Source organism: Dendrobates tinctorius, unplaced genomic scaffold (genome assembly GCF_039654945.1).
Source record: "Dendrobates tinctorius isolate UK_male_01 unplaced genomic scaffold, ASM3965494v1 ptg000063l, whole genome shotgun sequence".
Lineage (NCBI taxonomy): Eukaryota > Metazoa > Chordata > Amphibia > Anura > Dendrobatidae > Dendrobates > Dendrobates tinctorius.
This window is the reverse complement of record NW_027361731.1, coordinates 3,753,203-3,768,619: the sequence shown is the minus strand read 5'-3', so window position 1 is coordinate 3,768,619 and position 15,417 is coordinate 3,753,203. Positions and strand designations below refer to the sequence as shown.

The window sequence follows — 15,417 nt, the reverse complement described above, 5'->3', positions numbered from 1 at the left end:
GTGCAGTGCTTCCTTAATAATTATCCGGAGTTAACATCCCTGCTCCATAAGGTGCGAAGACTGTGCTCGCACATCCGTCGCTCGGCCGTACACTCCAGTTGTATGCAGAAGCTGCAGCTATTGCTCCACCTCACCAAGCACCGCCTAATTATAGACGTTGCAACAAGGTGGAACTCCACCCTGCACATGGTTGAGAGGCTGTGTGAACAGAGGCAGGCTGTAATGCATTTGTGGGAGGATACACGGGCAGGCAGTTTGAGGGCAGACATGGAATTGTCGGGTGTGCAGTGGTCAAAACTGAAAGACCTCTGTAAAGTCCTTCAGTGTTTTGAGTAATGCACACAGCTGGTAAGCGCTGATGACGTCATCATTAGCATAAGCATCCCACCTATGCGTCTGCTCATGCAAAGTTTGGCGCACATTAAGGGACAGGCGTCTGCAGCGGAGGAGGAACAGGAGGAGGAGGAGGAAGGAAGCCTTGCTGACAGCCATTTTCTGGTCAGGGAACTGTCCTGGATGAGGTGGAGGAAGAAGAGGATGAGGATGAGGGGGGTGATTATTTTGGGCAGGAGGATGCTTCTCAAGGGGCAAGAGAAAATGTTGGCGTTCCAAGGTCAGGTACAGGGTTTGTGTGTGACTCTAGGGATGTGGATTTTCCAGAAAGTGCTCCTCCACCCAGCAGTGGCAGTGCATTATTGACACCTGGAACATTGGTCCACATGTGCGATTATGCCTTGCGAATCCTAAAAAGGGACCCCCGCATTGCCAAAATGATGAAGGATGATGACTACTGGCTGGCTACCGTCCTCGATTCTTGCTACAAAGGCAAATTACACAAGATCATGCCACAGAAGAACCTAGAGCTAATATTGGCTAACAAGCAACTCTGGTAAACCGTTTGTTTGAGGCTTTCCCAGCACACAGCAGCGGTGCTGTTTCTCCCACGAGCCATAGTGGGCACAATGGAAGAGGTGTTCGTGGTGCACACAGCCGAAGTGGCGTTGGAGACAGGGGTTTCATGACCATGTTGTGGACTGATTTCTCAAGTACCGCTCACACGACAGCTAATACTGCATCGATTCAAAGTGACAGGAGACAGCAGTTGTCAACTATGGTTACAAACTGCTTATCTTTCCATATCGATGTTCTCCCTCACAGGTCATTCCCCTTTGACTATTGGGCCTCTAAACTGGACACCCGGCCTGAATTGGCACAATATGCCTTACAGGAGCTCACGTGCCCTGCTGCTAGTGTGTTATCTGAAAGAGTCTTCAGTGCTGCTGGATCAATCCTGACAGAAAAAAGGACCCGTCTGTCGACCCAAAATGTTGATGATCTAACCTTCAATAAAATGAACCATGCATGGGTTTCCAAGGATTTTGTCCCACCTTCCCCTGATGACACCTAGGTTGCCAGAAAACTGACTCGCTTTTGTTCTCACCTTCCTCTGACTTGCCCAATTCCACTATTTACAGCTGCTGAATGTCCAGCCTACACATCAACATATGCCATTTTTTAAACCTCCCTAACTGGGCTGCCCACCCCCCCAAGGGCTGGGGTCTACACCTGGCGCACCCGGGCAAGTGCCGTTTCTCTGAACAGGTGGATGGACCCACTGATGGCCGACAGCACTGGCACAGGGCCCCTCATAGTACAACACAGTGTCTCTGACGGGCCCTGTGCCAGTACCGTCGCCCACGAGTGTGTCCCCCTGCTTGGTCATGGCCACAGCAGTTGCAAGTTGCAACACTTACCTCTCTGTTCTCCACCGCTGTCTAGTCTGGGCAGTTAAATCCTTCACAAGGACGGCCAATAGAAATTTGGTGTATTGATCAATGATGGTTAAGATGTAGCTATGGCCTGTCCTGCTGGCCTCTACCTTCAGATGATCATTGGCTGCCATTTGTAATGGACGGCAACTCACAATCGGATGCAGTGGTGCTTTATGATCAGCTTTCACAGTTTACCTAGTCACAGATGTGTGACATTCCTGCCACCATTTTTCAATGTCTCCTCTCATGCCAATCCAATAGAATTGCCTACGGCCTGTGGCTTCTATCTTTTGCCCTCCAAAATGCCCAGACACATCATGATAGGCAGTGAGGAACATGTCTACATCTCTCCCTGTGATCACAATTTGATGGAGACGAGTAACGGTGATGTGATTCATGCTACTGCGATAAAGCAATCCTTTCTTCACAAAGAACTGTTTTCACTGTCTCCACAGACACACTAATTGAGGGTCTGCATTGCCTCTGCATCATCTACCGTAAGGTTTTCCCACGATGAGTAATTCCCAAATTTCTGCAAACACTCGACTTTCTGTCTGTACTTTTATTCATGTAGTTTGCAGTAGTGGAGAGTCTGGACTGGCTTACTGAAATTGAAATATATACGAAGATTTAAAAGTACCACAACACTGTAAACTGGTGTACGCCTCGAATACCTTTCCCTTTTTCTACTTTTTAAATTCTGGTGTAATACATACTGAGCCTGTGAGTGTCTGTGTCTGACTCCGGAAGTGTAGACGGAAATTTACAATTACCCCTAGACCGGATACACCTGATATGTCCTGATACAGTACCTTTGTTCAAAATTTTTTATTAAGGCATCATCCATAGTGAGTGAGCGTGTGTGGTTTCTGCCTTCTATATAGCCGGTGAATCAGAGATACCAATTTTTACTCTATACTCGATACAGCTTGTATCTTGTTATACAGTACCTTTGGTCGACATTTAGTGTTACGGTCACATCCATACTGAGTAAGCGTCTGAGAGTGCCTACGGGACTATGTATATGGAGATTTTAATTGTACCCTATATTATATATACTTGCTATCTTGTTATACAGTACCTTTTTGACAACATTTTTTGTTATAGTCAAACCCAGACTGAGTGAGCGTGTGAGGGTGACTCCGGAAATTTATACGGAGATTTCAAATTTGGCCAACACTGATTACAGCAGTACGCTTCTGATACAGTAACCTTTTTTGCTATTTAGTTTCAGATGTAATCCATAATGAGCCTGTGAATGTCTGTCTGTTAATCCGAAAATATATTTGGAGATTTAAGATTACCCCAACACTGTATATAGCTGTACGCTTGTGTTACATTACCCATTTACAGATTTTCATATTCTTGTGTAATCCATACTGGGCCTGAGAGCATTTGTGTCTGCCTCCTGAAATATATACGGAGATTCAGAATGATTACACTATACTATATATACCTTGTATCTGGTGATACTGAACCCTTTTTGAACATTTTATTTTATTGTGTAATCCATACTGAGCCTGTGAGTGTCTGTGTATGATTCATGAAATATATATGGAGATTTACTGTTATCCGTAGACTGTATAGAGCTGTACGCTTCTGATACAGTACCATATATCTGCTGGTATTTTGAGTCCATTTTTCAAAACATGAGTATGGTGGAAGAGGACGTGGGCGTGGGGGGCCACCTGTTAGTAATGGTGTTGGTGATGCATCTGCTGGTAGTGCCAAAAACACAATAGCAGCTAGGGCAGGAGGTGTTGAGCCTGCGTCATGGTGTAGCTTCGCAAGGCCTGTAAGGATCCCTTTTCTGGGAGTAGGTAGACTGCTTTTAAAGCCAGAGCATCAGGAACTGGTGTTGCCTTACATTGGTGAAACAGCCTCCAGCTCTATCGCCTACTGTTCTGAAGTTTAAAAAAAAAACAAGCACCGAGTCGTAAGTGCAGGCTTCTGGTCAGGAGCAACCCCTTTCCTTGTGTCCTTCACCCACATCAAAAGTGAAGGATGCGGCAGCACACACTTAAGATAACTCCATGGAGCACTTTTCACATACCATGCCTTAGTTCATTAAAAATGGGGCCCATCATATACTGGAGCATTCCAAACGCGGGATATCAAACACTGGAGCAGCATTTACAGGGCCCATTGTACACTGGACAATTAGAAATGGAGCCCATATATGGAGCATTATTAGGGCCCATCATACACTGGAGCATCATCCATGAGGCCCATCATATACTGGAGCATTCCAAATGGGGGACATCAGACACTGGAGCAGCATTTACAGGGCCAATTATACACTGGAGAATTAGAAATAGAGCCCATTATATATGGAGCATTATTAGGTCCCATCATATACTGGAGCATCATCCATGAGGCCCATCATATACTGGAGCATTCCAAATGGGGGACATCAGACACTGGAGCAGCATTTACAGGGCCCATTATACACCGGAGAATTAAAAATGGAGCTCATTATATATGGAGCATTATTAGGGCCCATCATACACTGGAGCATCATCCATGAGGCCCATCATATACTGGAGCATTCCAAATGGGGGACATCAGGCACTGGAGCAGCATTTACGGGGCCCATTATACACTGGAGCATTAGAAATGGAGCCCACTATATATGGAGCATTATTAGGGTCCATCATACACTGTAGCATTATGTGGAGCTCATCATATACTGCATGGAACATTATATGTGACCAATTATTCTGTATGGAGAAATATATGGGGGTCATTATTCTGTATGGCGCACAATGTGGTGGCCATAATACTGTCTGGAGTAATATACTGCCCTTTTTTTGAGCTATTGTAGAATTTAAAATAGATCAGTCATGTCATGTCATGTAAGCAGTTAAGTATTTGTAATTGTACTATACCTATTTTTCTGTGCAGTATCGGAGCATCATGAGTTGTGGTATGTGTTAAAGTGGCGCACTGACACTCTTTGGCTCAGGGCACACGAAAACCTGGAGCCAGCCCTACCCCCCCACATCTTTAGCCAAATAACCCCCAGTTTTCAATGTGTAACTATTATTATGAAGTAAATTAAGGTTGACAAGCTTCAGTATTGACAGAATTGATGTTTTTGCCATTGAAATGGGCACTGTAGGTGTGTTTACTGTCCTCCACTCCCTGCCGACTTTGCATCCCCATTGACTTGCATTGGGTTTCGTGTTTCAGTCGGCCTACGACTTTTCCCTATAGTCGGCTGATTTCGTTCGACCCGACTTTTGTATATAGCGTAGAGTGTCAGTGTACAAGTAGCACACTGATTCATCAGTGACGTCTCTAGCTGAAGTCCTTTATCTTTGCTTTTCTTTTTCATGCAGCGCAGACCGCCATCAATTCTTCCAGCCAGGACTCATCACATCATAAAATAACACAGTTACCTACAGCACGGCTTCCAGAGCACATTCCCCTCTTTTTTCCTTTCTTCTACACTACACATCTGAATACTATATATATATATTATGCAACCCACCATTCCAAATATAAATTATAATATGCCACTGAGCCTCTTCTAGCTATACATAGCCACTTTCCCCACCTAATAAATATAACTTAATTAGCACCTGTACTCTCTCCGCCAATTCATTACCAGTCACTGCATACTCCACGCCCCTCACTATGTACCTCCCGCTCCCCCGACTCATTATATTTACATGCCCCTTCCCCCCAATTCATTGTCATGTCTTCTCACTCCCATCCTCTATTCATTATCAGCAGCTCTACCCCCACATTCAATACAACATTTACTCCCCCACCGTCAAAATTCATTATTTGCTCTCTCCAGATCATCATTTGCTATCCCCACCCCCCACCTTCAATTCAATTGCTGTCCCTCTTAGCACTCTCTCAATTCATCATTTGCAGTCTCCCGTCCCCTCCCCCACGTCATCCTGTGCAGTCCCCTTTACTCCATGTCATCCTTTGCAGTTCCTTTTAACCCCCCACTTCATTTGCAGCCCCCTTTAACCCCCTCCCAACATCATCAGGTGCAGTCCCCTTTACCCCATGTCATCCTTTGCAGTTTCTTTTAACCCCCACCTCATGTGCAGTCCCTCTTTAACCCCCTCCCCACATCATCATGAGCAGTCCCCCTTTAACCCCCCACATCAACATGTGCATTCACCCTTTAACCCCCCACATCATGTGCAGTCCCCTTTACTCCATGTCATCCTTTGCAGTTTCTTTTAACCCCCACCTCATGTGCAGTCCCCCTTTAACCCCCTCCCAACATCATCAGGTGCAGTCTCCCTTTAACCCCCCTCCCCACATCATGTGCAGTCCCCTTTACCACATGCCATCCTTTGCAGTTTCTTTTAGTCCCCACTTCATGTGCAGTCCCCCTTTAACCCCCCTCCCCACATCATCATGTGCATTCACCCATTAACCAGCCACATCATGTGCAGTCCCCTTTACCCCATGTCATGCTTTGCAGTTCCTTTTAACCCCCACTTCATGTGCAGTCCCCCTTTAACCCCCCTCCCCACATCATCATGTGCAGTCCCCCTTTAACCCCCTCCCCACATCATCATGTGCAATCCCCCTCTACCCCCCCTCCCCACATCACACTGCACCCAGGGTTTTAGCCGCAGGTGGCATCATCCATCACTTATCTGTCTCTACATCTAGTAAAGATTTCCTAAACTTTCTGGGAGTGCAGTAGCCGGAAGCAGACTCACCTGGTGCTGGCTGCTGGTACTGGCCAGGCTGGCAGGATTCCCTCGCAGCACAGTGATGTGCAGTGTGAGCAGCACAAGTCCCAGCAGTAGCAGGAGCTCCGCTGCCAGCCGCATCATCCTCTTGATGTGTCCAGCTTTCAGTGCCTGCTCGGCTGCACCCCTGTTCTCCAGAAACGGGGGAACGGCTGGGTGGAGGAGCCAGCACCACCACCACCACCGCAGCAGCAGCACTTGGGAGCCACTGCAGGACAGGAAGGAACAAATACCCTGGGAAAGCTTCAGGAGAGGGCAGCAGCAGCGGGCTGTTCAAACTTCTGCACAGGCCCTAGTGCGCACTCTCCTGCTTCTCTGCACTGATGAGGGCCGTGATCATGGGCTTACGCAGGGCGTCGCGGCCCTGGTCAGCGCGTGCACCGAGAGAGTACGTGCGCACCAGGGCCTGTTTAGAAGATTTAAAGGGCCGGCGGCCCATTTTGAAGCTCAGAGCCGCCAGCCCAGCAGGCATCTGCCCGCCTGGGCAGATTATCATTCCGGGCCTGCTGACTTCATTTTGTATTAAAACTAATTTCAAGGAGGATTGTGATAAACTACAGGAAAACCAATACACCTGTACCATGATATATCTCTAAGCTGTGCGTGGCTGTTGGCTGTAATATACATTTATTCACGCCTGCAGGAGATGTGTTGGCATGGCTCGAGCCCTGGATGCATGGATTGACTCCATGTCATAAATTATATTGTTTTCGATCCTAAGAAATTCAGATTACTGCACAATCTCTCCTGAAATAGGGAGCAATATTATTTTCTCTAATGTTCTGGTCAGGAGTCATAGTAGCTCCAATGGTCCACCATTAGTGAATGCATCTCCGGTTTACTGTTGGAGTTCTCCCCTCATACATACTGTACGTTGTTGTTGAGGATGTAACATATTTCTTTATTCTATGTCTTTTTTTACCTCTTCATTCTGTTTGATAGTTTGATTGTGGTGGGATTGTCCTGCCTCATTTATGTGAGAAGGACAGAATACAGAATCAGAAGACACAAGAGTAGTCAGTAAACGGGCCACGGTCACAGCAGGAGACAAATGCACAAGCCGCGAGCTGAGCACAGAGGACTCAACCAGAGGAGAACAACGCTGTATCTGGCAGATTCCTGCCATATGATTTGAGCTTTAGTAGGGTGTGGTACTTTCCAGTCGGCTGAAGTAGGGAGCAGATTACTCCAGCTGGACCCCAGGAGCAGATCCCAGATGAGATTGGACACACCATATGCAGGAGCCCTAATATAACTAAATGACAGAAAACCAGAATAGTCGAAGTCCCCATAAAGTGATTCCATTTTATAAATTAATTCACTGAGGGTTATAATCTTTAGGAGGACAAAATATTTTGACTCCACAGCCACTTTCCGGAAATTAACATGCAGTGGATGTTGGAGAGTGAAAATTACACATTTGCCATTTTATTACCCAACACTTAGTGCCCAGATTGTGCTCCAGGAGACAAACACCATAAATTAAGTGGGTTCTTCTCACTATAATATTGCTAAATACAGGGATCCTAAATGTTGTTTGAGCACACTGCAAGGCTCAGAAGTGAGAGCGGATTTTGCTGGATCGGTTTATAGAAGCTTTATTGCTTTTCAACAGCCTTTCAGCCACTAATAGTGTGGGTGTCATGATCCAGGACGGGGTTTTGTCTTTGGCCCGTCCTGGTCAGACAGGTGTTAATTGTTTCTGCCTCTCTCTGGCAGAGGACGGCTATTTAGTGGCCACTCCACCTAGGTCCGGTGTCAGTTATACTCCAGCCCTTGGATGATTTAGTTGACCTCTTGCGTACATGTGCCTTGTGCGTGATAACTTGTTGCTTGCTTGGTTTTTGATCCGGTTCCATCCCTGTTATGAGTTCTGCTTGTCCCTCTTGTACTGCGCTACCTTCTCTGTGTATGGCTCTCTGCCTGTGACTTGACTATTCTCTCCTCGTCCCTCTGGTACCGTGCCGCCCTCTCCGTTTATGACCTCTGCTTGTCTGACCTGCGTTTCCCCCTCCTCTACTACAATATCCCTGCAGTTAGTATATTACATCATCTGCAGCAGTAGGACACTAAGCCCCGCGCCCTGCAGTCACATGATCGTAGGTCCTTGTACTCCTTACTACTTCAGTGTCGCAGGTCCTGTCTGCTTGAACTTTCACTGCAGTATCGGACCTCGGGCCCTCCCGTAGTGTGGGTAAGTCACCCTGCTCAGCCGTGGCCGTTTGCCGATGCTGACAGGATCCTGACAGTGGGAACCTCTGTTTTTCCATTGAAAGATGATGGACCTGAGTGGGGACTTGTTTTTTGTGAGATGAGAATTGGTATTATTTTCAGCTACATAACTGTTATGATTGAGTCACCGTAGGAGGCAAAAACAGAAATGCTAGCTAAGTCCTGAAAACCAGAGAAGTTGGCAACTATCAGATTGCAGACCCCTGAACCTATCAACACAACTAGCAGTAGCCGTGGGGGGTTCCTACGATGACCTAGACCCCTCGATCACAGCCGGAGAGATACATAGGCTTAAAGAAGGAAAGGGGAAATCTAACTGCCCCAGAGCAGACCCCAAAGCAATAGGCAGCCCCCCACATATAATGACAGTGAAGCAAGATGAAAACACTTACACAGACAGAAAGACAGGCTGAGCAAAGACGGGGCCCAAAAACTAATCATAGAATCGTAGAGTTGGAAGGGACCACCTGGGCCATCTGGTCCAACCCCCTGCTCAAAGCAGGATTCGCTAAATCGTCCCAGTCAGATGTCTGTCCAGCCTCTGTTTGAAGACTTCCATTGAAGGAGAACTCGCCACTTCTCGTGGCAGCCTGTTCCACTCATTGATCACTCTAACTGTCAAAAAGTTTTTTCTAATATCTAATCTGTGTCTCCTCCCATTCAGTTTCATCCCATTGCTTCTAGTCTTTCCATGTGCAAATGAGAATAAAGTTGATCCTTCTACAATGTGACAGCCCTTGTGACATTGTGACACCAATGTGACTACCTAGATAGGAACGGATAGGAAGGCTGCTGTCTGCAATCTGCCAAAACCCTATAAGAGACAAAAGCCAACAAGCTGATATAAAAATGGCCCTGAAGCAACTAAGCTTCAAAAACTAAATCAGCACTCAGGTACCTTCAGAAGACAGAGCTCAAGGAACACTGCACACTCCAGCAGGGAGTGGCAGAATCCAAAAAGCAAGAAAAACAAAAACAAATCTTAGATGCAAAAAGGCAAAACAGAAAACTTAGCTTTAGGAGAGCAGGAATCAGACTGGTGTCCAAGAGTCCACAGAGAAATTACCCGCAGGGCAGAAAGGGCGTAGGCTGCCTTAAATCCAGTCAGTGACTCCACTCAGCCAATCGTCTTCATTAGTCCCAGGTGCCTGATAATCAGGCTCACTACCTTCCTTCACTAGAATAGGGAGTTCACCAGGCCTAAGTGACGGAGGGGAAAATGAACTCACAACACATAACATTGATTGGTTACTTTTTATTTGATATTTGTGAGGCAGAATGAACTAACAGTTGAATTCAAAATCAGACTCAAATAGGCTTTATTGGCAGGACCAAAATACATTTAGTATTGCCAAAACAAGGAAAGTAAATGTGACAGGGGAGTGGATCGGGATCACCACATACTACTGATTCATCCAGCAAGGTTTTCTATTAGACTGTGAACTGTCATTGTCTTGGTAAATAAAGTTTTTTACATAGCTTCCCATTTTTATGAACAGTTTAAGTAGAAATATTAAAAAATATAAAAGAAGGATATTTTATTAAAAAATAATTGTTTTTTTTCTTGGCAGATGACTGTAGCAGGAGATCAGAAGGACAGCTGACATCTTCAATTTTTAAATGTGATGATCTTGGGATCCCACAAGATACAACTGGAGTGATTGCTGTTACTCCAGATATACCATCATCCATTCACCGCAAAGATCTGTCATCTGGTCCTGTGGAACAGGTCCCATCTTCTGATTCATTACCGACTACTAAGGAAAATCAAAGTCACAAAAGAGGCATTAAAAAACAAACTGCTCCTAAAGCAAAGTCATTTTCATGTTCAGAATGTGGAAAATGTTTTAACTGGAAATGGAATCTTTTTGCACACCAAATAACTCACACAGGAGAGAAGCCTTTTTCCTGTTCAGAATGTGGGAAATGTTTTAACCGGAAATCAGCGCTTGTTATTCACCAGAGAACTCACACAGGGGAGAAGCCTTTTTCATGTTTAGAATGTGGTAAATATTTTAGCAATCAATCAGATTGTGTTAAGCACCAGAGAATCCACACAGGGGAGAAGCCTTTTTCCTGTTCAGAATGTGAGAAATGTTTCAAGCAGAAAGCACATCTTGTTATTCACCAGAGAGCTCACACAGGGGAGAAGCCTTTTTCCTGTTCAGAATGTGGGAAATATTTTGCACATATATCAAGTTTTGTTACCCACCAGAGAAATCACACAGGGGAGAAGCTTTTTTCTTGTTCAGATTGTGGGAAATGTTTTAACAAGAAAGGGAATCTTGTTACACACCAACTAACTCACACAGGAGAGAAGCCTTTTTCATGTTCAGAATGTGGGAAATGTTTCAACCGGAAATCGGTTCTTGTTAGTCATCAGATCAGTCACACAGGGGAGAAGCCTTTTTCCTGTTCAGAATGTGGGAAATGTTTTAGCTATAAATCACATTGTGTTAAGCACCAGAGAGCTCACACACGGGAGAAGCCTTTTACTTGTTCAGAATGTGGGAAATGTTTTGACAGTAAATCAGTGCTTGTTATTCACCAGAGAACTCATACAGGGGAGAAGCCTTTTTCATGTTCAGAATGTGAGAAATGTTTTAACCAGAAATCATCGCTTGTTATTCACCAGAGAACTCACACAGGGGAGAAGCCTTTTTCATGTTCAGAATGTGGGAAACGTTTTAGCAATAAATCAGATTGTATTAAGCACCAGAGAACTCACAAAGAGGAGAAGCCTTTTTCATGTTCAGAATGTGAGAAATGTTTTAACTGGAAATCAGTGCTTGTTACTCACCAGAGAACTCACACAGGGGAGAAACCTTTTTCCTGTTCAGAATGTGGGAAATGTTTTGCCAGGAAACTGCTTCTTGTTAAACATCAGATCAGTCACACAGAGGAGAAGCCTTTTTCATTTTCTTAATGTGGGAAATATTTTTCTTGGAAATCAACTGTTAATAAACATCAGAGAAGTCACACAGGGGAGAAGCCTTTTTTTCTGTTCATAATGATGGAATAGTTTTAACCAAAAATGGATCTTCTTAAAAGGTTTGTCTCTTGTCATTCCTCATGTTTGCTGAGAAAAAGATAAAACTAAACTTTAGTAATTCCAAATGTAAAACTATACCCATAATTCACCCCAAGGTTAGTCAGAAGGTGACTAATAGAAAAAACATATACTCCACATTTCAGTTTGTAGGGTGAGGTGACGTATACACACTCACTCTCCAAGCCTCTCATTTCTTTGGGTTTCATCGTCCTCACCAAAGATGACTCATCAGGAGACTATTTACTATTGACCTATATTCAAGCGAGACTAGACAACAGACAAAAACTAAAATCACGTATCATGTTATCTGAAACAGTCATAAAACTAGTCATTTATAGGCAGATCCTAGACTTCACAGTATATACTTCGTAAGTATATAAGCCACTCCAGTGGCGGTCAGTCAGGAATAGAAAGTGGGTGAAAATACAGTATAATTATTGTACTTTTCCTCCTATAGGGACTGCCCTAGTTTAGTATTGTAATAGCTGTCAGTTAGTAGTGCAGACAAATTGTCCTAGACTAAACTCAATTTTCAGATGACCCAATATGTACAACTAAGGGAAAACTTACATTCTCCGAAGATCATTAGCAGCTTGTAACTAATGGCCATGCTGCGGTCTGTCAGGGAATGAGTGCAATATCATTATAAAGACTAGGGATATGTGCAACCATAATGTCTGGGAGATCTGTGCTATTATTTAGTATGAATATGGAAATTATATCTGGAGCAGTTACGTGTTCCCTGAGTTGTATATACTGTATTTTCACATACTATCTATTCCTTACACTGGAGTGGATTATAAACTTACAAAGTATATAGTTTGTGGTCTGGGATCTGCCAATATGTGGCTAGTTTTCTGACTGAGTCGTATAACATGATACATGATTTTATGGTTTTCTTTGACTTGAATATATTTAGTTTTATCCTATTGTCAGTGAATCTTCTAATCAAGGGATAAATATATATACACTATAATTTTTTTTTCTTAATGAACTCATTCCTCAAGTTTGGCCTCATTAAAATAAGAACACTCAAACTCGATGTAATGATAAGTAAGATATTGCTTCGCTGGAACATTCCAGAATCTCACATTATTACACTACTGATGAGATCTGCCTGTCGCAGCTGCGACCCCCCTCCTCTTTCCCCCACAGCCCTTCCACACACACACACCAGTGTCTCTTTGCTTGCAACTCTGTGAAATCTGAGACTCCAGTGAGGATTCTTCCCCCTAGCCAGGAAAAGGTCTCTTTTGTTTCTTGCGGCTGGATACCGGAATAGGAGATCTTAGAGAAGCCATAGTGCGACGGTAGTCGGTGCAACAAATATGAAACTGGCATATGGTAACATACTCCGAGCCAGCTTCACTATGGTGGTCCTTGCTAAGTTCTAGTCCCAGTAGAAACTGAGAACTGGGTTACTCCTAAACGGTGTGACACAACCACTGGGTGTTAGGTTTTTTATTATTGCATTCAACAAACTAAAAAGAATGATACCATGTAGGTGTTTATACGGGGTACCCTCTATGACATAGAGTTATTATAAGTTTTGTAGTTAGATTATAACTCCAAGAGTAGGGGGCTGACCCTCTCCAGACTGCCCCTTTCCTGATGTCACAAATACAAAACTATAAGATACTCAACCCCTGAAATTAGTCGTTCAAGCTAAGAGATCTGATGCCAAGAGGATCCCAGATGCAGGGGGACGTGTGGCCCCACCTCACCACATGGTAGCCTACAGACCATCTAAGCAACAGGAAGTGTTGATCTTTGTTAATCCCTTTTATTTTATATTTGCATTGTACATATCTAATGTCTCAATTTTGTAAAATCATTTTATCTGTGTAATCACTGCCCCCCTTTGGGGAATAAATTATAAACTTATTAGTCTGTCTCCATGCTCTAAGAAACGAACTTATGCGCCTTTAAGATAATTGCTACTAATTTGGGGGTTTGCTATGGACCCTCTTAATTAACTCATTGATTAAGTGAATCGTAGCTGGTGGCAGCGAAATGTGATCAGGGCCCCAGGTACTGCTGGCTGTGACGGAAAGGGACTTTACAAGCTAATTGGGTGGCTGCGGCCAGAGCATTTATAATTCCCTCACGGCAGCGTGTCGGGTGGCCAGACCTCATTGAAGCAGCCAGCCGGTGACCAATTATCCCAGGTGTAGTTCCCTGACTGACCTGAGGGTAAAGGGGGTGCCGGAGAGCTGCGAGTGCCAAAGTGGAACTGAAAAGCTTTGTGAAGTATTGTGAGCAGTGGTGGGACAACCAAAATAACCCCCCTGCGATAAATTGTTAGGGCAAGACTAGCTTGCTGTTGTTTTATCACATGGTGCCAGCGGTGGGATAACTAAGATAAGCCCCCCTGCACCTGTGATAGCCGTGTGTCGGCGGTGCGTCGCATTCCTCCGTCCGTGACATACCGGTGTCAGCGGCAGGATCGTGACACTCGCTGGCGTGTCGGCTCCACTTCAGCGGTGTCGAGACTCACTGTCCCGGGGCTTATGTGAGTTTGTCACACCACACGAGCCCTGTGCCCAATCAGCGGCAGATTCACTAGTCCTTCGGACATATTGAACATCAGGAAGCCAGGGCTGCGGAATCTCTCTGCCTCATGATGCTCGATTTGTCCAAAACTGGGGACAATGGCGCCAGCGCTGAATGGGCACAGGGCTCACATGACGTAAAAACCTCAAAAAGTCCTAAGAATGCATGTGCCGACACCACTGAACTGGTGTCAGCATGGGAGGTTTATATACAGTGCCTTGTGAAAGTATTCGGCCCTCTGGAACTTTTCAACCTTTTCCCACATATGCTTCAAACACAAGGATACCAAATGTAAATTTTTAGTCAAGAATCAACAACAAGTGGGACACAATTGTGAAGTTGAACGAAATTTATTGGTTAGCTTAAATTTTTGTGGAAAGTCAAAAACTGAAAAGTGGGGCGTGCAATATTATTCGGCCCCTTTTCTTTCAGTGCAGCAAACTCACTCCAGAAGTTCATTGTGGATCTCTGAATGATCCAATGTTGTCCTAAATGACTAATGATGATAAATATAATCCACCTGTGTGTAATCAAGTCTCCGTATAAATGCACCTTCTCTGTGATAGTCTCAGGGTTCTCTTTGAAGCACAGAAAGCACCATGAAGACCAAGGAACACAACAGGCAGGTCCGTGATACTGTTGTGGAGAAGTTTAAAGCGGATTTGGATACAAAATGATTTCCAAAACTTTAAACATCCCAAAGAGCACTGTGCAAGTGATCATATTGAAATGGAAGGAGTATCATACCACTGCAAATCTACCAAGACCCGGCCGTCCCTCTAAACTTTCATCTCAAACAAGGAGAAGACTGATCAGAGATGCAGCCAAGAGGCCCCTGATCACTCTGGATGAACTGCAGAGATCTACAGCTGAGGTGGTACAGTCTGTCCATAGGACAACAATCAGTCGTACACTGCACAAATCTGGCCTTTAAGGAAGAGTGGCAAGAAGAAAGTCATTTCTCAAAGATATCCATAAAAAGTGTCATTTAAAGTTTGCAACAAACCACCACTGTTTTTCACTGTACAGTTAGTGTGCAGTGAAAGGGGAGGATTTTTGTTGTGTGCAGCAGCGCTGG

The 15,417-nt window shown here is 44.6% G+C and overlaps 1 protein-coding gene across 3 annotated transcripts in view; it reads left to right on the top strand.

Moving 5' to 3' along the window:
- Positions 1 to 11,713, top strand: part of LOC141094162 (uncharacterized) — an 80,264-nt gene extending 68,551 nt beyond the window's left edge. For all 3 annotated transcript variants that reach the window (XM_073579913.1, XM_073579914.1, XM_073579915.1), the window contains exon 7: positions 10,306 to 11,713. In XM_073579913.1, coding sequence (XP_073436014.1) covers positions 10,306 to 11,660 — 1,355 coding nt within the window. In that variant the 3' untranslated portion in view covers positions 11,661 to 11,713. The remainder of the gene's footprint in view (positions 1 to 10,305) is intronic.
- The last annotated feature ends 3,704 nt before the right edge of the window (positions 11,714 to 15,417 follow it).